We start from the raw sequence: 24,506 nt of genomic DNA on the forward strand, positions 1-24,506 counted from the left end.
GTTGTTTTGTTGTTTTTTTGTTTGTTTGTTTGTTTGTTTTTGTTTGGGTTTTTTTGTGTGTGTGTTTTTTGTGTTTTTTTGGTGGGGGTGGGGGGTGGGGAGCGAGTGTCTTATCCAAGGATGAAGTTCGTAACTTGCCTGTGCCTTTTTCTTCCAAATGCTATCCTAGATAAGGTGGTTGTGACCTCTATACAGCGGCACAGTCAAGGTTTTAGACACCAGACGAACAAACCATCGCCTCGGAAAACAGATTCCAATAGTTAATTGTACAATTCTTTAGACTCACATTTTTTAACCTTACATAACAACCGTACTTTCCTGTCTCAATACTGCATTTCACCACTGGCGCGTGTTCAGGAGGTCAAGCGCTCACGATAAAAAAAAATTCACTGGTACCATCGTTTTCTATCATATCACATTCATCCAACGTTAGGCGCAAAAACCAGTCTAACGAGTAACTGCGATCGTTTACTCTCCTGAACATGCCTCATATTTATTATCCTGAATATCCTGCCTCCTTCCCACCACGAAGCCAACACTTCGAAATAATTTACTCTTCGGGGACCTTCTTCCCTGAGGAACGTCACCCTCATCCTCACCCAACAATTTGATACTTGCTTAGACCTGTGATTCCTCAGCTAATGGGCTTTCGTTTTATTTTGCATGCTCATTTTTATATAATCTTGACGTCTTGTATTTCCCCAGCCACGGCCGCGACGGAGGAAAAAACCGCTCGAGCAGGTAGAGTTAAGCAGAGGGCGCTGCTTGCTTTGCGTCAGTAAACCTCAATGCATGTCGCTTGCTCTAACATAGACTGTTTCTTTTCTCTTTTATTCACGACATAATCAAGATGGATGAGGAAGCAATCTAAGCGTAACAACCGTCTAGGAACCAGTGTATTTCGAAACTCGTGTATCTCAGGCCTCGAAATATGAGGTGATCAAACCAATCGTTCGCCTGTCGATCGCCTCATCGAAATTACGAAATAGTGATTTTCTGTTCTCGTTTTTTTTAAAGTGTGAAAAACCAAAATAGAATGTCGAATTTATATAGTAATATGAATTTTCGATGATCGAAAAATCGATCTCCTGGAGCCACAATCAGGGTATATTTTTGTTCACCCCAAGTTGTCGTATTTCGAGACCTGATGAATATTTATCTTGTCGATGTCTTCTTTTAACAAGAATGATCGTGTTTGCAACATAAAGCCTGAGTGTGGAACTCTTAACACCAAACTTAACATTGTTTTCGCATGATCTAATCTATTAAACCAAATTTGCTTTTACTTTCAATTACTCAAAATCTATTTTATTTTACCCATCCGTGTGTTTTGGTCCTGAACCAGTTCTAAACCAAATTTGTGGATAATAAATTAAAAACATTCGTTTTTAAATTAATAAAAACAACATAAGAAAGAACAGCAACATATATTTATAGTCCGCCCCATAGGGAAAACTTTTTCATACTATGGAATTTACTACAAGTTATTTATTTCTGAGACGATTGTTTTCTAAATTGCACACAATTTTGTTTTTGTTATTTCCAAAACACTTTTACTTTTTTCTTACGTCAAAGCAAACTGAAATTATTTACAAAAAAACAACAACATTTGTTTGTAGGATGGGACGGACTATAGTTATAAATTTCGAGAATAATTAGTAATTTGTTCACATTTAAAGTACTTCGGATCATGTATGAATTTCAGTTCCTAATATTTTTCATGTTACTGATCATTCATGTTGTCAATACCGATATTTAGTCTTGTGATCGTTAATTTATCTTTATTATACACTGAAACATCAGTTTAACTGTGTATAAATGAATTTGGATTTATTTTTGTTTCCACAGGAAAAGCCAGCCTGTGATGTGAAATGCCCCCGAGGCCCTCGAGGATATAACGGCACCATCGTAAGTATATACCGTTATACGACTCGGAAACCCATGACAGTGTCCGCGAATTAATCTGAACGACAAAACCGTTGACCGCGATCAAGACCTTATGTCTGCACAATATAGAATTGCATGGACATTTAGCAAAATAGTGGTTGATTCCATAAATATACTCTTCAAAAACAGTAGGGGAACCTGAAATATTAATGTTAATATCAACCATTAGACAGAACATACGCTCTGACCACAGACATCCTAGTAAAGAACATTCAAGTCTGTGTATCAACACACCGAAACACATTCCATAGTTTGCACATGCACCACGCAGTTGCCCCGTACACGTGCGTAGGGTGTCATTCTCGATTTTGACAATTTCCAAGAAGGTCGATTAATCACTGTGCAACATTATTTCTGTCAATCTTTTTCATTCTGTTGATCATACAGTTGTTCTTGTTTTGTTTTTAGTCATGTTTATTGTTTGAATGTGTGATTTACTGATTAAAAAACGTCAACTTTCAAATTTCACTTCTGACCCCAATCGTCCTTCAAGATCATAAACCTACTGTAATTCTGAACTACCGGTTGTAATGTTTGCCCAATTAATTCAGTATTATCATATAACCATTCCCCACAGCTAATATACCTTACAATTTTGACAGTTGTAAATTATCATTATTAGAGTTCCCCTACTTTATTGAAGAGTATATATGTCTAGTGCCTCATCTATGGAAGGACGTGATCACATCCACTCCAGAGGAGATCAGTTACTAGACAGTATACCTTTCCTGCACCGCTGAAAGAAGACTGCCACTCCCAGACTAGTTTACCAAATCAAACCTAGCATAGAACAGAACTCATTGGAATACATACAGCCGTCATAACATACACTCATGAAACAGTCAAGAATAGTGATGGTATTAGGTATTCGCCAAAGGTGATCATATCCTGCCCCACCCATGGCAACCGCCAGCTGTCAAATCCGTCAGTTCATCTAATACGATGAAACAATGTGCAACGTTTTCATTAAAGAGATGAAAAAAAGTATGCGAAAGTTCAACATATGGAATAGCATCAGCTATCAGTTTGGTCAGTGATGCAATGTATATAGAAGATATAGCCTCCAAATATCTACCATAAACAAGGATATAGCTGGACCAACGATAATTGTATTTAATTAGCTGTGTAGAATAATCTTCAAGTTAATTCTTTTACACGTTTGCACACATGATCGGTAAATTATTATTATTATTATATTATTATTATTATTATTATTAAATTTTATACTCTGGGGTTGTATTGAGGTATTTACATCTCGGGGGTGGTGGTGGGACACATTCAGAACCCCTTTGTTTCTGCAGAATTTCTAAATAGGAAACGATCTCAACGCAACAGTTTGACCTTTTTAAATGTATGTTTTGTTTAGTTAGGCTGGGGGGGGGGGGGGGGAGTTGGGTGTAGGCATACATAGTCAAGGAATGATACAAAGCCATATAATTAAAATAAACAAATAAACAAATAAATAAATAAACAAGTAAATAAATAAATAAATACATATAACTGAATTCCTTTCGGATTTCTGTATTTTGTAACAAAAGCATATTTCGTGTGACATTTCATTTTAGGGACAACCTGGGCCTCCTGGTACTGAAGGAACGCAAGGATTCCCCGGTCCTCCAGGACCAATTGGTACGCCAGGGTTGCCAGGAAACGACGGGAAGGATGGGTCTGACGTACGTAATTTCTGATAATGTTTAACTTGTTTAAAACAGAACATATAATTCTACACGTGGTTTTGAGAGAATGGTCATAGGACTGATCCGTTGTGTTGATCACGTTTCTGTCCAGTCGTCCGCAGCTGGTCTATCAAAGGTCCATTGTTGTGTTGATCACGTTTCTGTCCAGTCGTCCGCAGCTGGTCTATCAAAGGTCCATTGTTGTGTTGATCACGTTTCTGTCCAGTCGTCCGCAGCTGGTCTATCAAAGGTCCATTGTTGTTTTGTTTCTAGACCACATATGGGGGAGGGATTTAGCTTAGTCAGTTGAGTGCTCGCTTGAAGTGCTTGCGTCGCAGGATCAAACCACCTTGGTGGATGCATTCAACTGATTGGAGTTTTTTTCTTGTTTCAACCAGTACACCACAATTGCTCAAAGGCCGTGGTATGTGCTTCCCTGTCTGTCGGAAAGTACATATAAAAGATTCCTTGCTGCAATAGGAAAAATGTAGCGGGTTTCCTCTGACGACTACGTGTCAGAATTATCAAATGTTGGACATCCAATAGCCGATGATTAATTAATCAATGTGCTCAAGCAGTGTCGTTAAACAAAACAATCTTTAAACGTGTTTCCTGTTCTCTGCTGCTGGTCTATTTAAGATCGTTGTTGTTTTGTCTTTAGACCACATATGGTAATTTTCATGTGTTTTGAAATTTAATAGTAGATCATTACACATGTTGAATTGTCACTGAATATTCTTCCTTTCTTCTATAAAATTTAATTGCGACTGAAGTATTAAAACACATACGATTTAATTATTTAAAAAAAAAAATTTGGTATTGTTCTGATTTTGTAAGCTAATTTCTAAGTGATGATTCTGTGTTTCCAATGTTTTCAGGGAAGGCGTGGACCTAAAGGCGATGTGGGACCCCCAGGAGTGCAAGGCAGTGAAGTAAGTTACACGTGTAGGTAGACATTACAGACATTATATATATACTATAAAACATCAGCCTACATGTACTTAAATGCAGGGGGTTGCAGGATTTATCTAGGGTTGGGGTGCAACTTTAAAAGAGCACTAACGTGCATTAGCAGTCTTACTCAGAAACACCCACCTTAGAATGATATTTCCTCAACGAGAACGAAATAAATCCATTATATTGTTCTGTTTTGTTATACTCTGGAGTTTTGAGTTCTTCGAAATTCAAGGTGTGTGCATCCCCATCAATCCCTTTAGATCCGTAGATGAAATGTGACACTCCATATTCCCCCCTCCATATCACTATCGCCATCAGCAACATCATCAACATCACTGTGTTGTTCCTCTTAATTACCTTGTTCATCGGACTGAACATCAGTGTTATCGTGAAGCCTGTACCATCATAACCAAGACAAGTAACAACAGACACCAATAGCATTATAAGTATTAATACTTTCAACGCAAACATTATGAATATTGTGTTTTCTCTTCTTATCATCATCACCTATAAGAAATGCTCATTAGTTGCATTATTCGCCTTTAATATATATATATCAATTACAAATAATGCAACTAATGAGCATTTCTATATATATATATATATATATATATATATATATATATATATATATATATATATATATATATATATATATTTATATATATATGTATATATTGGAAAGTTTTATATATTAAGATAATGAGAATAATAGGCAGAGGGTGATATATGTGAAAGATGAAATAATGTGTGAGCCAGCTTTGACGGGATTTGAACCACTGTCATCAGCTTGATTGTCCAGCAGCTTATCCACTAGACCAAGTTATCTAGTTTAAAACAAGACATTTCTTCATTTATATATGTGAATGAAGATGTTTTCCCCCAAAAAGCTGGGCCACAAGATTATTTTTCCGCGCACGATACACGCCTTTTGTTAAAGGGAATTCTGCATACGTCGATTTCATTATAACTGCCTATGACTGTGATCTAGGGTGCAGAAAGATTCTTATATAATAGAAGAATGGTGCTATAAGCTACGGGGTAAAAAAAAAGTTTAAATATTAAAACTGTACTTGAGATTCCATCTTTAAAAGCTGAAAAATATCATAAATAAAGCAATTGATACAGAACGTAGACTGCTGATATTATGTGGTATACTTTGCCTTGCAGGGTCCACCTGGAGTACAGGGGTTGCCAGGTCGACGAGGAATTAGCGGCAGGACGGTAAGATCTTGTGAACACACTGCAAGGAGGACGTCTTGTTCAGTTGTGTCACTGTTACTCTTACTAGCGACATTAAACCGTGACTATGATTCTTGTGGGGTTTGTTAACAACTTCTTTAAGTATGTTTTTAGGATACGTTTCTAAAATGACTATTAATTCTGTTTAATATCATCAAATATAACAGGATCATGATTCCAAAGCATGTTTCTCGGTGTTGGATTAATTGGTAATGAAACTCAGAAGGTAATCCCAGGACTTTAGTACTTACAATTTTGACGGATGCTTTAAGTATTAGTAGTTTTCTAAATAAAGATATTCACAGAAATGTTATATTAACGGAATTGATTCGCCATGTATATGTTTATTTTTAAGGGCTCCAAGGGTGGTGAGGGGCCTGTGGGCCCTAAAGGAGACAAGGGTGATCAGGTCAGTAGCTATTTAGTTACCCACACACAGACACACACATTCTCGATGTTTCCTATTGCTGCTGTACCATACCTACATGTGCAGTGACCTTGGTGTTAAACATAGTCTAAGAGTCTTGTTGACAAATATTATAATTACAATATATACAAATACAATCTTTATATTCAGAGCATTTCTAACATTTATGGGGTGGGACGTAGCCCAGTGGTAAAGCGTTCGCTTGATGCGCAGTCGGTCTGGGATCGATCCCCGTCGGTGGACCCATTGGGCTATTTCTCGTTCCAGCTAGTGCTCCACAACTGGTGTAACAAAGGCCGTGGTATGTACTATCCTGTCTGTGGGATTATGCATATAAAAGATCCCTTGCTGCTAATCGAAAAGAGTAGCCCATGAAGTGGCAACAGCGGGTTTCCTCTCTCAATACCTGTATGGTCCTTAACCATATGTTCGACGCCATATAACCGTAAATAAATGTGTTGAGTGCGTCGTTAAATAAAACATTTCCTTCCTTCCTTCCTTCTAACATTTATAGTAGCTCAATGTGGATTTTTATTATCTGCAACTATGTCGTACATAGCAGGTTATTTTGAGTCTTATGACACTTTTGACGGATATCACTATTACTTCACTGATATTTTTAGGTATGTTTCTATTAATATGTTTTCTATTGAGTACTTATCTTTCGGTTCAGGGTATTCGTGGTATAACAGGACTTCCTGGAAATGACGGCAGACCCGGACCTCCAGGCTCAGCTGGACAAGTAGTAGGTACTTCTTGGATTAATCCAGGTGTTGGTAGATCGTATACTGAGCGAGGTGTGGTAGATATGTTTGAGATATCAAACACGGGGGCGGATCCAGGATTTTGATGTAGGACGGGATGTGGGTACTTCTTGGATTAATCCAGGTGTTGGTAGATCTTATACTGAGCGAGGGTTTGGTAAATATGTTTGAGATATCAAACATAGGGGCGGATCCACGATTTTGAGAAAGGACGGGGTGGAGTATGTTCTGACTGGAATATTGGTATGAAATATGAGCGAGTTGAAAATGGGAGAATGTGGGTGAGGTACAGATAGACGAAAAACTGGTTATGGTATCGTAAAGAAATGTTAAACAAGAACGTACTTGCTATATATTTATATACTAGTTTGTATGCCATTAGTTCGCTAAAGTGTTTACATGTCGGATGTTCTAATAACAGGATCACATAAGGTGGACAAACACCTTCGTGAATATTACGAAGAATTACGAATATCGCCGAGTCTCGGATGCATAGGGCTATCAAATTCATAATGCTGTATGATATCAGTATGGTTGTAATGCCTTTTTCCTTTTCCGAAGGTATTTTAGACCATTTAAAAGAATATGATGAATACTGACAATGTATAAAAAAGAACTGGAATTGTTTTTCTTCAGTATATAATCACATGTGTAAAATATTGTTTATATTTATAGTTTATATCAGAAATATCATCGGAAACATTTAGTATTAAACCAAACTGTGTTTTAGAATGTTTAAATGTATTTTGTTCTTCTAATATAAATGTTTTTGTTAAAGCCACGTATCAAAAACAGTTATATTTAACACTAATATTAATTGCGTTACTTTGTTTTTCTTCTGTAGTCAAAAGGTTCCAAGGGTGAACAAGGGGAGCGGGGACCTCCTGGACAGGTGGTAAGAATCCATGATTATTTACCTATTTGTGGATAATGTGTTCAGCAAATAACTTCTAGGCGCTCTTCCTCAGTTTGTTTTCTTAGATGCAAAGAATAAAATAATACAATAAAACGTTTCGTAAAATATACACATTAAATATCAATTTAGCATGTATGAAATAAAAAAAATGTTAAACTAATGCTTTTGTCGCAATTTACGCATTTTTAGTATAGTATTTACATGTATATAAAATATAAATTTATTTCAGAAGTTAAAAATGATTGTATTCTACCTATAACAAAATTGAATGGTACTTTCATCAAACATCCAATTTTGATTTGCATTTGCTTTGTCAGTTGTTAGTAATTATAGGAACTATAATTAGTAAAAGTAACATGTATTTAAAATCCTAAATATAAATGTGAAATGTTAAGTCACTCCCTGTAAACGTGAACCGATATCTCAGGTGAAGTGGTCCAGTGTTTACATACACGTGTTCATATTTCTTGTTTTCAGGGACCGCGGGGCCCGTCAGGTCGACGAGGTGACGACGGAAGGTCTGGTGAAAAGGTACGAATTGACATCGAGATCAATAAATTCCAGACGGAAAGATATATATATATATATATATATATATATATATATAGAGAGAGAGAGAGAGAGAGAGAGAGAGAGAGAGAGAGAGAGAGAGAGAGAGAGAGAGAGAGAGAGAGAGAGAGGAGGGAGGGAGGGAGAGAAACACACATAGACAGAGAAACAGAGAGAGAGAGAGAGAGAGAGAGGGGGGGAGAAATAGACAGAAACAGAGAGAGAGAGAGAGAGAGAGAGAGAGAGAGAGAGAGAGAGAGAGAGAGAGAGAGAGAGAGGGGGGGGGGGGGGCGGGAGACATACAGACAGACAAATAAAGGAAGACAGATTGAGAAAGAGGGGCGGGCAAGATAGATAGGGAGATAGAGACAGACAGACAGACAGAGAACAAGAGAGTAAGCTAAAGCAAAGAGACCGAGACAGACCAGACAGACAGACAGAGAACAAGAGAGTAAGCTAAAGCAAAGAGACCGAGACAGACAGACAGACAGACAGAGAACAAGAGAATAAGCTAAAGCAAAGAGACCGAGACAGACAGACAGACAGACAGACAGACAGAGAACAAGAGAGTAAGCTAAAGCAATGAGACCGAGACAGACAGTCAGACAGAGAACAAGAGAGTAAGCTAAAGCAAAGAGACCGAGACAGACAGACAGACAGACAGACAGAGAACAAGAGAGTAAGCTAAAGCAAAGAGACCGAGACAGACAGACAGACAGACAGACAGACAGACAGAGAACAAGAGAGTAAGCTAAAGCAAAGAGACCGAGACAGACAGACAGACAGACAGAACAAGAGAGTAAGCTAAAGCAAAGAGACCGAGACAGACAGACAGACAGACAGAGAACAAGAGAGTAAGCTAAAGCAAAGAGACCGAGACAGACAGACAGACAGAGAACAAGAGAGTAAGCTAAAGCAAAGAGACCGAGACAGACAGACAGAGAACAAGAGAGTAAGCTAAAGCAAAGAGACCGAGACAGACAGACAGACAGACAGACAGAGAACAAGAGAGTAAGCTAAAGCAAAGAGACCGAGACAGACAGACAGACAGACAGAGAACAAGAGAGTAAGCTAAAGCAAAGAGACCGAGACAGACAGACAGACAGACAGACAGAGAACAAGAGAGTAAGCTAAAGCAAAGAGACCGAGACAGACACACAGACAGACAGACAGAGAACAAGAGAGTAAGCTAAAGCAAAGAGACCGAGACAGACAGACAGACAGACAGAGAACAAGAGAGTAAGCTAAAGCAAAGAGACCGAGACAGACAGACAGACAGACAGACAGAGAACAAGAGAGTAAGCTAAAGCAAAGAGACCGAGACAGACAGACAGACAGACAGACAGAGAACAAGAGAGTAAGCTAAAGCAAAGAGACCGAGACAGACAGACAGTCAGACAGACAGAGAACAAGAGAGTAAGCTAAAGCAAAGAGACCGAGACAGACAGACAGACAGAGAACAAGAGAGTAAGCTAAAGCAAAGAGACCGAGATAGACAGACAGACAGACAGACAGACAGAGAACAAGAGAGTAAGCTAAAGCAAAGAGACCGAGACAGACAGTCAGACAGACAGAGAACAAGAGAGTAAGCTAAAGCAAAGAGACCGAGACAGACAGGCAGACAGACAGACAGAGAACAAGAGAGTAAGCTAAAGCAAAGAGACCGAGACAGACAGACAGACAGACAGAGAACAAGAGAGTAAGCTAAAGCAAAGAGACCGAGACAGACAGACAGGCCTTCTGCTGAATTATTTGTAAAAGATATTTTGTGTGTGGTGCGTTTGTGTCAATTTGTTACCATTGACGATTTCCGTGTAGCATGTTATTTCGTATTATTTAGCTTGAAATTCAAACAGTATACTTTTATTTATTTTATTTAAATGGAAAACCAGTAACAAAACACTAAATGTTATATGCAAGGAAACTGGCTACAACAACAAACTAAACGTTATCATAACTTTTGATTTAATCTGTTATTAATTCTTTAATTATTATTTCAGGGTGACAGGGGTAAACCAGGAGTGGACGGCGATCCGGGTCGACGCGGGTTTCCGGTGAGTTTTCCTGTTTAATAAAGAGTTGTCCATTCACGTCTTTGGGGCTCAGTGCTATCAAAAATACATTATATATTATAGACACAACAGTCACGTAGGACTGCTATCTAGAGATAGAGGAGGGCACAAGCCATATTTTAACCTTTATTTATATAACCCAGTACATTTTCGTCCTCGAGTGGAGAGGTCTGCACAATTTTCTTGATCCGAACACTCTCATGGAATACTAAAAACATTATACAGGTTTATTTCTAACGGTCAAAATAAGGACATGTGCATCGCTCGTTAGAGCCTCCACGAGTCCAACATTATAACTCGACCCGAACCCGAGTACCCGACACTTACTTGATGATAATGAGACTAACAAATAAAGTAAAATAGCATTATGTATCTTAATTCCAGCACTAAACATGAATGCTAAATCATGCCATTGTACTGCATTTAGAAACCGCTTGATATGTTCAGTATTGTGACGGACGAGCGGCCAGATTAAAAAGAGGAACTAGCTCATGATCATACAATTATTGTGTAACTTTTGTTGCTAATTAGTTACTGCTGAAATTAGTGTTCTACATTGCCCCACTTGTATGGGTACTCGAGTCCTGTGAACGGACTCTGATTCTTGCTGGACTCGACCTGTGCCCGAGTACTCGTGGGGACCCTACCGCTCGTATAATGTCATGGAGGCAGCCATTTTGTCTATCGACAGATTCCGACAAGTACATCACCTGGTGAACCGTGTTGAAGAATATATTGACTTGCATGTTAGCGTTATATTATAATATCACATACAGTTCATAAATTAAATATATAACGGCTAACTAGATGTAACCCATGGGTTCTCCACCACCACCACCCACCCACAAAAATCGCATTGTAGAGGGCCAGCACTCAATAGCCGATGTTATATACACGGCCGCCGTGTACGGCAGTCCACTGGAACTGATAGCGAAATGCGGCATCGAACAAGTACAAATAAGGCTATCGTGAGTTCTGATCAACAGAGTAGAAACCGTCAGAACGATCGAAAACTGTTAAAAAGGCCTTGCGTGTTATTATATATGCTTAGATTTTATTAACGATGTCCTTATTAGCATTAATTGTGTAAATTACTATACAATTTTTTTTTTTTTTTTAGGTCTTTATGAAAAGGGAGATAACTCATTCGCTATGTCCTCGAGTTTTAAATGGCGCGGTTATTGTCCTTGGAATGTATATTTGCATCATGCTAATCTCTATACTGTTTAAATACATTGTCGGGGTGAGGGGGTGCCCTTTGGGGGTTCAGCTCGTTTGCTTTAGGCAAACTCAAACTTTCCCGTTTTAGTTGAATTATTTCTCCATTTTTCTACTAATTCTTCACACATTTCCCCACACTTTATTTAACAGTTAGCCAGTTTGTCTTTTTATCATGTACTGTAGGCTTTATTTTTATTAACTTGAAACTATGTACTAATAAAATATGTGATAGATTTATTTCTTATTTTATATTATTACCCCGGCGGTCACTCATAACAGGGGAAATATTTTCCATATTTTCTCAGTGAGAAATATTCTGCATTGGTCTAAGGAACAATACTATTGGACAATTTGACGCTTACAAACCAATGACTTTGTCGGTACTAAATATGACGTCATCACGATTTGACAAACACACAAAATGACGTCATGTAGTTTAAAGAGTTTGCCTTTACGGATCTCTGTTTTTGGTGTTACATTAATAACAAAATGTAATTTTAATGCAATTCATTATAGATTTGGAAGCAGAATAAAGAGAACTTGTGCTTTTTAAAATTATCTATGAACGTGATTAAAATACAACGTTATAGTAATTCTCAGAACAGTGCGTAAAGTGGTTTACATCGTTCCTAGATACAGGTTGGCCTTCGTGCATGTGCGTCGAAAATAAAGGCTTTTAGAGAAAAAATAGCTGAGGTAATAAATAGAATAACAAACTCGGTACCAGTTATAAAATGTATGTCCCTCGTGAAATAATTTTCAGAAAATTATTTCACTCGGGACATAAATTTGATAATAACTGGTAACTCGTTTATTATCCTCTATTTATTATACATTGTGTATATATACTAGTGTATGCTGTATTAAAATGTATCGAAATTCCAATATTGTTTGTTTTCAAACCAGGGCGTCGATGGTAAGCCTGGACAGCCAGGACCCCCCGGACCCCCTGGATTGCCTGGAAAAGAGGTAAGTGAACTCATTTCAATTATGATTATTTTCGTGCTTGTATCCAATTAAGGTTCAAGCACACTGTCCTGAGCACACACACCTCAGCTATCTGGGTTTTCTGTCCAGGACAGTGGATTAGTGGTTAGTAGTTAGTGGTTAGTCAGAGAGAAGCCGATGTAGTGGCCTTAAACCTACCCTTTGGGTTATTAAACTTGCTCTGGGTGGGAGCCTGTACCGGGATTCGAACCCAGTACCTACCAGCCGGTCGTAAGTTCACTGTCATGCAACTAACAATTTACTGAGTCTTTACTCTTATCTAGCATGACACACTAATACTTGACAGCCACTGTTACAAGTGGACACAAAATACATATAACTGCATACGGTGTACAATGAACAATAATAAACATAAGATATATAGCAATGGACGTAACAACAAAGAAAATACTTGACTGTTATTGTTATAGAATTAAGTTATTCAGCAAGTTGCTTTAAACATTTAAGAATTAACTTAAATTGGTAAATCTTCTCTGTTACTTTTGTTATCAATTTGAATATTGTTTCACATTAAACAAAATGTGACTTGAGGAATATTTTGACTTTAAGGCCGTTAAGTTATTTTATTGACTACCGGAAGCTTAATAACTGTAACTGTAAGAGTTTGTCAATATTCGTTTTTCAGGGTACGCCTGGACGATCGTTAGAAACCAATGAAATAAGTCCATTACCGGTAAGTATGAGTTTTGTCTGTTTAGTTTTTTTTTGTTTTGTTTTGTTTATCTTTTCATCACTTAAACTTGAAACTGATATGAAGACCGTATACAGATAGATATTTAAAGAATCTTTCTCTTTCTTTCTCTCTCTCTCTCTCTCTCTCTCTCTCTCTCTCTCTCTCTCTCTCTCTCTCTCTCTCTCTCTCTCTCTCTCTGTGTGTCGGTCTGTCTCTATCTTTCTTTACCCTTCTCTCTACATCTCGATCTATCTCTCACTCACTCTCTCACTCACTTTCTATCTGAGTATGTGTAGCAGAACTATTAGGTCGTAAGTGTGGATGGAAAGACGGACGGACGGACGGACGGACGGACGGCATATGATGTATTTTATAAGTTGTATTTGTGTATACGTGTTTTTGTGCATATGCTTGTGTGTATGTGATTTGCACGTGTCTTTGGACACGTGTTTATGTATGTGTCAGTGTTTGTATGTACGTATATATGTATATTCATGTTTGTGTGGTGTATATGCATGTATACGTGATCTATATGGATGCCCTGTTTTTCACGACAGAAATACTTTGTATCTACCATGAAACAAATCTGTTATTCATATATTTGCAGGGACCCCAAGGACCGCCAGGACCCCCAGGTATTCCAGGTAGAGTGGGACTCAAGGTAAGATTTCTGTATGAATTGCAGGGCCGTAGTTAGAATTTTTTGTTGGGGGGGGGGGGGTGGCAGCTGAGTAGTTAATGGTCTGAAACTCCTTAAACGCTTAAGAAGAGAATTTTCTTTAAGTTTCTATATATTTTTCCTGTTTTTTTTCGGGGGGAGGGGCAAGGGGGCAGTTGCTAGCTATGGCCCTGAATTTGTCGAAGATAATTGTTTAACATTCCCACTCCTGGTTAGGTGCATCTACCGGTGAATTATTGAATAAAGCCATGTTGTGTTACACTGATCAATATGACTTTTAACATACATATACTGCTTTCACAGTTTAGAGATACAAACGCTATATTGTCGTCAGTGTTATATGTATATATTATGTGTAATCTGTTTTATATTATTTTCAGGGATCTAAGGGAGAATACGGAAACACTGGAGCTAAAGGGACCAAAGTAGGTTTACCATGACTTTATAGGTCAGGGTTTTAACCGGGTGCACAGGCATCCTTGGTGTAAAGATTTTTTTTTAATAAATCGTTATCATTTTTGTTAATTCTGTCTATATATGTTATAGCAGTACTAATGAATACAATTTATAGTTTTGTGTTCATATCTCCACAAATTGAAATAATTTTTTTTAGCCACGTCACCACTCTGTCTCACTGCAATTCTGAAACTATATTTTGCCGGAACGTTTCAGCAATAGGTATTTGTGAGAAAAAAGAACCCCAATGAAAATGTGAAAAAAGAAAATAAAACGTTAGCAAAATTAATAATTCAAACGTATTCAATAATATTCAACTTATTTTCTTGCTTATATCCAATTAAGATTCAAGCACACTATTATGGGCACACACCTCAGCTATCTGGGCTGTCTGTCCAGGATAGAGGGTTAGTCGTTAGTAGTTAGTGAGAGAATGGAGGGTGTAGTGGTCTTACACCTACCCATTAAGTCGTTAAAACTCGCTCTGGGTGGGAGCCGGTACCGGGCTGCGAATCCAATACCTATCAGCCTTATGTCCGATGGCTTAACCACGATACCACCGAGGCCGGTATTCAATAATAAAGAGAATATTATTTTCTTTTCATATTGGTATGAAGTTGAACGTGGAAGTATTTACTGGAGTCAATCTTCAACTGGTAGTGTTTTTTTTCAATATCCTGTGGTTGTCTTAATTTCACAAATAGACCCGATAGCAAAGAAAAAATACCCCACGAAAATAAACCCAAGAAATAATCCGATTAGCGAACGTAAATTTCAGCGTCAGTAAATCGTAAGATCAAGATAAAATATGTCACATTGTGATGATTTTTGATGACATACCATTATTAAAGGGACATTATCGTCTTCAGATGCACCTCTTTTGTAATAATTTTTGATGAGGTACCATTGTTAAAGGGACATTATCGTCTTCAGATGCACCTCTTTTGTGATGATTTTTGATGAAGTACCATTGTTAAAGGGGCATTATCGTCTTCAGATGTACCTCTTTTGTGATGATTTTTGATGAAGTACCATTGTTAAAGGGGCATTATCGTCTGAAGATGCACCTCTTTTGTAATGATTTTTGATGACATACCATTGTTAAAGGGACATTATCGTCTTCAGATGTACCTCTTTTGTGATGATTTTTGATGAAGTACCATTGTTAAAGGGACATTGTCGTCTTCAGATGCATCTCTTTTGTGATGACTTTTGATGAAGTACCATAGTTAAAGGGACATTATCGTCTTCAGATGCACCTCTTTTGTGATGATTTTTGATGAAGCACCATAGTTAAAGGGGCATTATCGTCTTCAGATGCACCTCTTTTGTGATGATTTTTGATGAAGTACCATAGTTAAAGGGACATTATCGTCTTCAGATGCATCTCTTTTGTGATGATTTTTCATGACATACCATTGTTAAAGGGGCATTATCGTCTTCAGATGTACCTCTTTTGTGATGATGTTCGATCAAGTACCATTGTTAAAGGGACATTATCGTCTTCAGATGCACCTCTTTCCCCCTGTACATCGGACATTTGTTTTCTACTTCCGATCACTGCCGATTGTTTTTGTAAAATTATTTATATGAAAATGCCAGAAAGCGAATTAGCGTGTGTGAGTTTGTATTTATATGAAAACTGTCGCACGTTGTTTGTTTCCAGGGTGAACGCGGAAGTCCCGGAGTGTCTGGTGAACCTGGTAAGGATGGACACAAGGTGAGATGTAGTCACACACAAACATTTCACAAGGGCGGATCTAAGGGGGTACCAAGGCACTCCACACATAAATATATTTAAGTGCCTTCGTTCTGGTTTTTGTTTGTTTGGATTTTTATACAGTTTTCATTGGTTTGCCCTTTCTACGAAATGGTTTATGTACCCTTTTCTCATTTGGTTCCCCCATAAATATTTCCAACATCCGACCTTCTTTCGGGCTGAATTTACGAAGCTGGGTTTTTTGTTCTTAAACACTGATGTTTAACCTTTGTAAATATATGTAGACTTTGTAAATTCCGCCCAGGTTTATACCTGATATGATTAGTTGGTTACACGGGACAATTGTTGGTTTTTCGTCTTCGGGACTTGTGTAGGGAGTTGGGTGTGTGTGTGCTTTTCATATATATTTTTAGGGGGTGTTTGCTATTGTTTTTTAAATTGTTTTTCGTTTTGTTGAAGGGTTTTTTCAAAGTAGACATAGTTTAGGGTACAGCGAAATATATTTGATTTTGGCGTGTGTTTCTTCAAAGATGATAGAGATGAACGTTTGTTAATGAGATCGTTAAATATCAACTGTAAACAGAAGCCAGCAGTTTGCAGATACTTACATTAACTTATTTAGTATTTAGATTTTCTTTAAATACTTATAGCTTAAACATATTTAATTACAAGTAGACCTGCACTATGATAAATGTTAGTCATATAGTCATACAAAACAGGTGATGTTAACTTTGTCGATTATTATACAACCGTATTCATTTGAAATTATTCTTATTTCAGCTCATTTCATTTGTACATGTATGATATGTTTATAGCAGTATTCACAATTAACCGAATTTCGGTTAATAAGAAAATTGCACCGAATTTCGGTTAATAAGAAAAGGGTCCTAATCACGTGCACTATATTATTATCCTAAATCATTGTTTTACCTTTAATGCGAATTTTGACATTTAGGTTGATGATGATGATCATTATAATCATCATTATTATTTTTGACAGGGCGAACAAGGCGGACCTGGACAACGTGGTCAAAGAGGCTTGAAAGGAAACAGGGTATGTCTCTTGGTCTTTTTCATAACACTGGTTTCATTTCGTTTTTTAACTAATTCGTTTTATAATTGCAGTGATGTATACATTGGTTGTTATTTGTTTCCTATTTATCTGTTTTACAAAACATATATATGTAATCATCTTTCTTTTTTATTAAACGTTTTCATTGTTGTGTATATAGATATGGACATTTCTAGCAAACGTACAAGTTGTTAACTTTAGATAGAACAATACTAAAGTCCTGTTCAATTATTTTAAGCCTAAATTGTTTTCTTATTTGTTTGTTTGTTGTTGTTGTTGTTGTTTTGCTAATATTAGATATAATTCCTATGCAGTACTGTTTTCTTTACCAACCCAAAGCCCAATCAGTTTCATATATATCCGTTCATCGAGACGGCACGAAGTTTACATTACTTCAATTTTAAACAAATATTGAACAGGGGCTAATTCACTAAACTCTCTCCTAACTTTACGATCTTACAGCGCGATGATTTTGTTTCAAAAACACAATGCGATGTTCCCTAATGCTAGGTTCAGACTATCAACGGTCACGACGAAGTTGGTCAACTCAACAGTCGCGTTATAATTCCCCCCACTCCCAACCTACGATGGGTGCGCTCAGATGACACAGGTGACACAGTCATAGAGAGGAAACCCGATACATTTTTCCATCAGTAGCAAGGGATTTTTTATATGCATCATCCCAGACAGGACAGCATATACCACGGCCTTTGATATACCATTCGTGGTGCACTGGCTGGAACGAGAAATAATTCAATGGGCAAACAGACTGGGATCGATCCTAGACCGACCGCGCATCAGGCGTGCGCTTTACCACTGCACTATGATCCGCCCCCACCCCACCCCTATGATGACATCAGAGTCAAACACATGTTGTGTATTTCAGGGCGGTACCGGACAAAGGGGGAAGCCGGGTGTAGCAGGGCCTCAAGGACCAACGGTGAGAATCTGATATAGAAATATGAGATAATAGATCTGTAAGCGATTATATATTTGTTTTCCTATGAAATGAACAGGTCTGCTATCATAAGCTTTCAACACGTTTCAAATTCATGACATACGCTATGTAAATCTTTAAAATATGTATCGTTCATGTCGTTTAAAGTAAATAGTTAAACAAAGCAAAACGCAAATATTGTTTTTATTCATAGACGTAATAGTGTGTTATAAAGTATACACACTGGACTTTGTTATGAAACCCGTATTTCAAAGTTAGTGTTAATACTAATATGATAGATTTGATTTTTAATATGTTGGAACGTCAAAATATGCAGATATACCATGTTTACTGATTCAGGAATTAACTACCAAACCATAATATGTCAGTTTTTTTATTATTTTAATATTCTCTTTGTCTCTAATGACTATATGTTATTTTGCGTAAGGTACACTTAAGGTTGAGACTTTAGAATTTTAACCGAAAGCATAATCCAGTTTATCAGTTAAGGAGCCAGATGTAGCTTTGTGATATAGACTGTTTAGCAATTTTGATGTTTTCAATCCCATTCAGGGCCCACAGGGTGACCTTGGGAAATCAGGAGCTAAGGGCGAAAGAGGGGACCCGGTATGTGAGAAATCGAAAAGCTTCACACTTTTGCTGTTTCTTTCTCGCACTACGTTTTATATGTTAATGTATCACTGCGCTTTGTTCTGCGTATTTTTGATTGCTCACTTTAAACATGTACTTGATTGCAATGAAAATATTTATTCGACACTGCAATTGACTATTTCGTTTTCTTTTTTCGTTTCTTCTCTATACGCTGTTTTGGGTTTTTTGATCTGATTTCTTCAGACTGTTTTGTCGTGGCACACTGCATGATGTTAATGTACATGTATACTATATCTGCACTGAATTCGCTTTACGTTGAAATGGTCTACTTTTATTTTTTAATAGAATATCAGCTCTCTATATATATCGCAGTTTGTAAAAGGGTTATAGAAAAGATCACCTGGGATGGGGGAAAATAAACATTTGAAATCACCTATAAGACAGAACACGAAGACGTAATTTTCAACTACTCACATAACATTTGTTACGCTAAAAAATAAAATAAATTCTTCACCTTTTAAAAAAAAGTTGGTGCAAATATCATGGCCATTGGTTAACAGAAACTGGGAAAAAGTTTGACCAAGTGTGGTAGGGGTTAAAAAAAAAAAAAAACCCCACTTAATAACGGGTATGACCACCTCTTGAATTGACCACTGCAGTGCATCGCAGGCGCATAGAACTGATTAAAGTGTTGATTTGTGCTTGTGGAATATTGTTCCATTCCTGAATGAGCGCTTGACGAAGTTCGTTGACGTTAGCGGGTGGGTTGGGACGACGCCCCAATCGTCTGTCCATACTATCCCAGACATGCTCGATGGGGTTGAGATCAGGACTTTTAGCAGGCCAGTCATCAATGAAATCAATGTTATTTGTCCTAAGGAAATTTACAGTGTCTCTAGCTGTATGAGAGGTGGCATTATCATGCTGAAAAATCGAGATGTTGGCGTTGTTATGGAACAGAGGAATGACGTGATGAGCGAGAATGTCATCGCGGTAACGTTGAGCATTTAAATTGCCATCAATGACGACTAGTGGTGAACGATCACCAAGGGCAATGGCTGCCCAGACCATGACACAACCCCCATCCCCGAAACGATCTCGTTCAAGTACACAACAGTCAGCATAGCGTTCATTTCTCCTACGGTAGACGCGCACCCTGCCATCACCACGTTGTAAAGAAAATCTGGATTCATCCGAAAAAAGAACGGTATTCCAGCGTCGCCGTATCCAACGAGTGTGTACACGTGCCCAATTAAGATGATTTAGACGATGACGTTGCGTTAAAACGCATCCGACGTAAGGACGTCGTGCATGTAAACCGTTCTCCCGCAGACGATTACGAACAGTTTGCCCACTGATTCGGTTATTATGAAGCCCAGGTGTGTTAGCAGCAGTAGCAGTGGCAGATTGGAATCGATTGCGCAAATGCGTGTTCATGATATAACGGTCTTGATCACGCGTTGTAACACGCGGACGTCCACGACGTGGCAAGTCGTTGGTGCTTCCTGTCGTTCGAAATCTTACGCGAAGATTTCGTATCGCTCGACTAGAACTCCCAATATGCCTTGCAACGTCTTCTGTCGATATGCCAGCATCAAGCATGCCAATCGCCCGTTCGCGTAAATTATTGGGTATTCTTGGCATACTAAAAATGCTACAATGTAAAAAACGTTAATTTTTTTACAAATTTTGAAGCGTTTTCGTTCACTTGACAACAATGTCAGTAAGACAAGTAAAACAAATTGACCGAATACTACACGGGACATGTCGAACCATGCATGCACGTACAAATTGAATTTCACGTTGTCGACGATTAACAGTGCAAAAATAATCGATAAAATTCATGAATCCTGATAATACAGCTCAAGGCTAATACTACCTATATAATTTCATTACACAATGAATTCTTTAACACAACAAATACTATATGTGCAAATCGGAAGTTTCTTTTTTTGTTCAGGAGGCCGAACGCTCGCGAACAGTTTAACGTCATATCACATTCATCGAATTTTAGGCACAAAAACCAGTCTAGCGAGAGAATATGCATGGTTTCTGTTACTGCACAAGTATATAAACTGGCTTTATTCTTCATAATTATAAATATCTGTTATTTGCAATGATCTTTACATAGCACTGAACGTTTTCTCTATTTCGTCGTTTCATCTTTATATTTCTGTTTCAAATGCAATTAATTGTGCATATCATGCATACACATTTTACTTTTAGTCTTTTGATTGCTATAATCTCTCTAACCCCTCCCTCCCTCACCCCTCTTTCTCTCCCCCCCCCGTCTCTCTCTCTGTGTTGCTGTGTGTTTCTCTCCCTCCCCCTCTCTCTCTCTCTCTCTCTCTCTCTCTCTCTCTCTCTCTCTCTCTCTCTCTCTCTCTCTCTCTCTCTCTCTCTCTCTCTCACTCACTACAGTTTATTTCTGTTTTCATGTTACACGTACTTGTTCGTCTTATCTGTTCAAAACCGTACGGTGTTACTGGCTAATAATAACCATTCTTACTTTTAACATGCATTTCTGCACATCAGTAGATTAGTCCATAGTTTCAAGACAAAGGTGATTTTGATGCATTTAATTACTGTGAATGTGTGAACATTGCACTCTAAATTAAACGTCAGTTCAATAAGTATATTACTACTGTTCGTAAACACCATCTTTTCCATATATTTTTCTCATTTTTTCAAGGGACATTCCTGAGTTTGCTGCAATTTTTCAGATGTTATCGACTAACAGAGACTTTTTAACGATTGTAATTACATATCAAATATATTTTCCTGCATAACATATCAGTGGCTGTACATTAAACGTGTTTTTGGTCGTTCTAATATTTGTACTAGCGTAAATTTCATTTTATTTCCTAAAATATGTTTTTTCGTACGTACGAAATTATTTGAAGACAAAATCCAGTTTGGGCTTTTTACAAATATTAAGACGATCAGAAACACATTGAATATACAGACACTGATATTCTAAATAAGAAAATATATTTAATATGTAAGTTTAATCGTATACATGTTTTATTAGTCGGAAACATCGTACAATGCAGCAAACTCGAGAATGTCCCTTTAACAGAATAATGATTTTATTTTCATGTTAATGCCATGGAATGTCATGAGAAAAAAATAGTGCAGAGCAGCTCTATGTTTATCAAAGGAATGACAGTGTTAAATGTTTGAATAACCATGTCAGTAATAAATATGTCATCAATTATTTGTATCATTTTATATTATGATATTTATTTATTTATATCTTCTATGCATTCTTGTATACACAGTTTTTTAATATGTTATATATAAATGTTTGAAATAATGATTGTATGTTTTTTCCACGTGTAAGTATTTTATATTCCCTATTATGTATATAATTATGAGATGGTATATTTGTAGTGCATGTATTTCATCCCATTCCATTATTGTTTGGATTGTTTTGTTTAATTCAATGATAATTATTTTATTATGAAAGAAGTAAGTACGAAATTTACAAAAGTACCAGCAGTCACTTTTTTGTCAATATAATTTTTAAATTTTTTGTTTACTTTAAAAAAAGCCAGGTTATAATGTACATGCTTCATTTATTCGTCAGTTCATTTATTTGTCCATCCATCCATTCATTCATTCATTCATCTATCCATCCATTCATTCACTTACAAACTTATATACTTACTTATTTTCTTTATAAAATTTAAACAATTTCTTATTATTAATTTTGTTTCATATTATTAAAGCTACGTACCTATCAGACATTCTTTACTAACACACAATACGTTTTCTTTTCTTGTTTTCTACAGGGTCCGCCCGGCCGACCTGGCAACCCCGGTCTCGTCTCCCCGAAGGGTGAACTGGTATGGGGTGATGTTGTACAGAAATTCCAAGTACTACTCCGTCAGATTTTTATGCATGGCTGCACATAGAATTTTTAAAACCTTGCACAGCCGTAGTTTAGAGCGTTCACTATCCATTCCAGGCCCGTAGCCAGAATTAAAATAGAGGGTACATTTTTCTAAAGAGAATGGTCTTTTGGAAATAAATATTTAACGTGCAAAAATAAAAACAGTATCTCAGAAAGCCTGCACATAAAAATGGAAAATGATGACTATATTTTTGAATATGATATTTTAAGATGGGGTGCGTATTCACCCTCACATTCCCACTGGATGTGGGCCAAAAACCACCTTTTGAATATTTGATATTTATTTTATAATTAAAAGCAGTTCTTAATACGGATTGGTATGGAGAACTGGCTTGGAAAAGGGAAATGCACTGAATTTTATACCTAATAGAAGATTTAGTGTGAAAATATAACTGATGCTTTTGTAGAAACATTTATTTTGTACCTTGGATTTGGGACATATAATTTCAGTATATTTTGTATTTCAGCCGCGCTAGTTTGCGTTGCCGGATCTTCGCTGTTTACGCTATGCCACGTGACTTTAGGATATATCACGTGACTCGTGAAGCACCACTAAAAAAATCCCTGGAGTAGTACTTGTCCATATTTGGAACCGTTATAACATCTTGTGCGTTGCTTTGATTGGCAGTTATATGCCATGCTATTTTTTGGTGTATTACTAATGGCACCTTGTGATGTTGGGTTTTTTTTGTTAGGTTAAATTCCTCAAATTGATCATTTGCCTTAATATTTGTTTGAAATGCTTCGACAAACAAATCATGCTTGAAACATAGTAATTGATCGTAAAACTTTTTACTGATGTCACTAAATCGCAAGCCGCAGCAATCATCTTCATTTCATTTCATTTAATCACGTGATAGAGCTGGGTTCATGGGCTAAAGGTGAGTGGGGTTTCGTTATTTCATACCATCTCATTCAATAAGCCTGGACAACCATTAGAGGAAGGATCTAGCACTTAACCCCCCCCCCCCCCCCCCCCCCCCCCACCCCCACCCCCCACCCCCACCCAGCCTCCCGTCCGTTTAAGTACCCAATTCAATTACTTTTTTCCTAAAACGTCATCCACTGAGTAACTAAATTGTCCAAAATATATATCTCTGAGCATATTTATTTCAAAATTTTCCGGGAGCATGCCCCAGGATCCTCTGGGATTTCGGCTTATTAGCTTTCGACAATTTTGTAACACACCCCCCCCCCCCCCCCCCCCCCCCCCCTCTTTACAAAATCCTGGATTCGACCCTCACAAGCTACGTTTTGCGCATTGATGTATGATCTAAACGCGTGGAAATTCCAAAATTCCACATCGCTCACACGTTCCATAGGGAAACATTTTACGAACTTACGAAGCCTGTTTTTCTTAAACGCGGGTATTTAAGCATTGTAGTTACATGCGGTAAGTAAACACCAGGCTTTGTAAAGTCGGGCCATAGTGTTGAACTTGTAAAATTCCACAACCAAACGGTCGCCAAGTATTATGTTTAAAATACTTATAGTTTCTTAAATTTGACGCTACAGACTTTTTGTTGGATCATTTTTAAGTTCACTCATGACGATACACTTACATGCTTAAGACCAATACAACCGTCTCACGACGAAACCCGACGATATCCATATATGCGAAATACAAAGAGAGCGGGTTGGCGATAGGAGAATCGGGTTTCT

The 24,506-nt window shown here is 37.5% G+C and overlaps 1 protein-coding gene across 6 annotated transcripts in view; it reads left to right on the forward strand.

Moving 5' to 3' along the window:
- LOC121376402 (collagen alpha-1(IX) chain-like) overlaps positions 1–24,506 on the forward strand; it is a 195,163-nt gene that overhangs the window by 123,981 nt on the left and 46,676 nt on the right. For 2 of the 6 annotated variants that reach the window (XM_041504261.1, XM_041504262.1), the window contains exons 9-27: positions 706–741; positions 1,849–1,908; positions 3,513–3,620; positions 4,502–4,555; positions 5,751–5,804; positions 6,178–6,231; positions 6,923–6,994; positions 7,858–7,908; positions 8,407–8,460; positions 10,479–10,532; positions 12,678–12,740; positions 13,405–13,452; positions 14,060–14,113; positions 14,512–14,556; positions 16,254–16,307; positions 17,308–17,361; positions 18,266–18,319; positions 18,890–18,943; positions 22,723–22,806. In XM_041504261.1, coding sequence (XP_041360195.1) covers positions 706–741; positions 1,849–1,908; positions 3,513–3,620; positions 4,502–4,555; positions 5,751–5,804; positions 6,178–6,231; positions 6,923–6,994; positions 7,858–7,908; positions 8,407–8,460; positions 10,479–10,532; positions 12,678–12,740; positions 13,405–13,452; positions 14,060–14,113; positions 14,512–14,556; positions 16,254–16,307; positions 17,308–17,361; positions 18,266–18,319; positions 18,890–18,943; positions 22,723–22,806 — 1,107 coding nt within the window. The remainder of the gene's footprint in view (positions 1–705; positions 742–1,848; positions 1,909–3,512; positions 3,621–4,501; positions 4,556–5,750; positions 5,805–6,177; positions 6,232–6,922; positions 6,995–7,857; positions 7,909–8,406; positions 8,461–10,478; positions 10,533–12,677; positions 12,741–13,404; positions 13,453–14,059; positions 14,114–14,511; positions 14,557–16,253; positions 16,308–17,307; positions 17,362–18,265; positions 18,320–18,889; positions 18,944–22,722; positions 22,807–24,506) is intronic. The other 4 variants (XM_041504263.1, XM_041504265.1, XM_041504266.1 and 1 more) reach the window with 4 other exon arrangements.

This window comes from Gigantopelta aegis, chromosome 6 (genome assembly GCF_016097555.1).
Source record: "Gigantopelta aegis isolate Gae_Host chromosome 6, Gae_host_genome, whole genome shotgun sequence".
In the NCBI taxonomy this organism is placed as follows: Eukaryota; Metazoa; Mollusca; class Gastropoda; order Neomphalida; family Peltospiridae; genus Gigantopelta; species Gigantopelta aegis.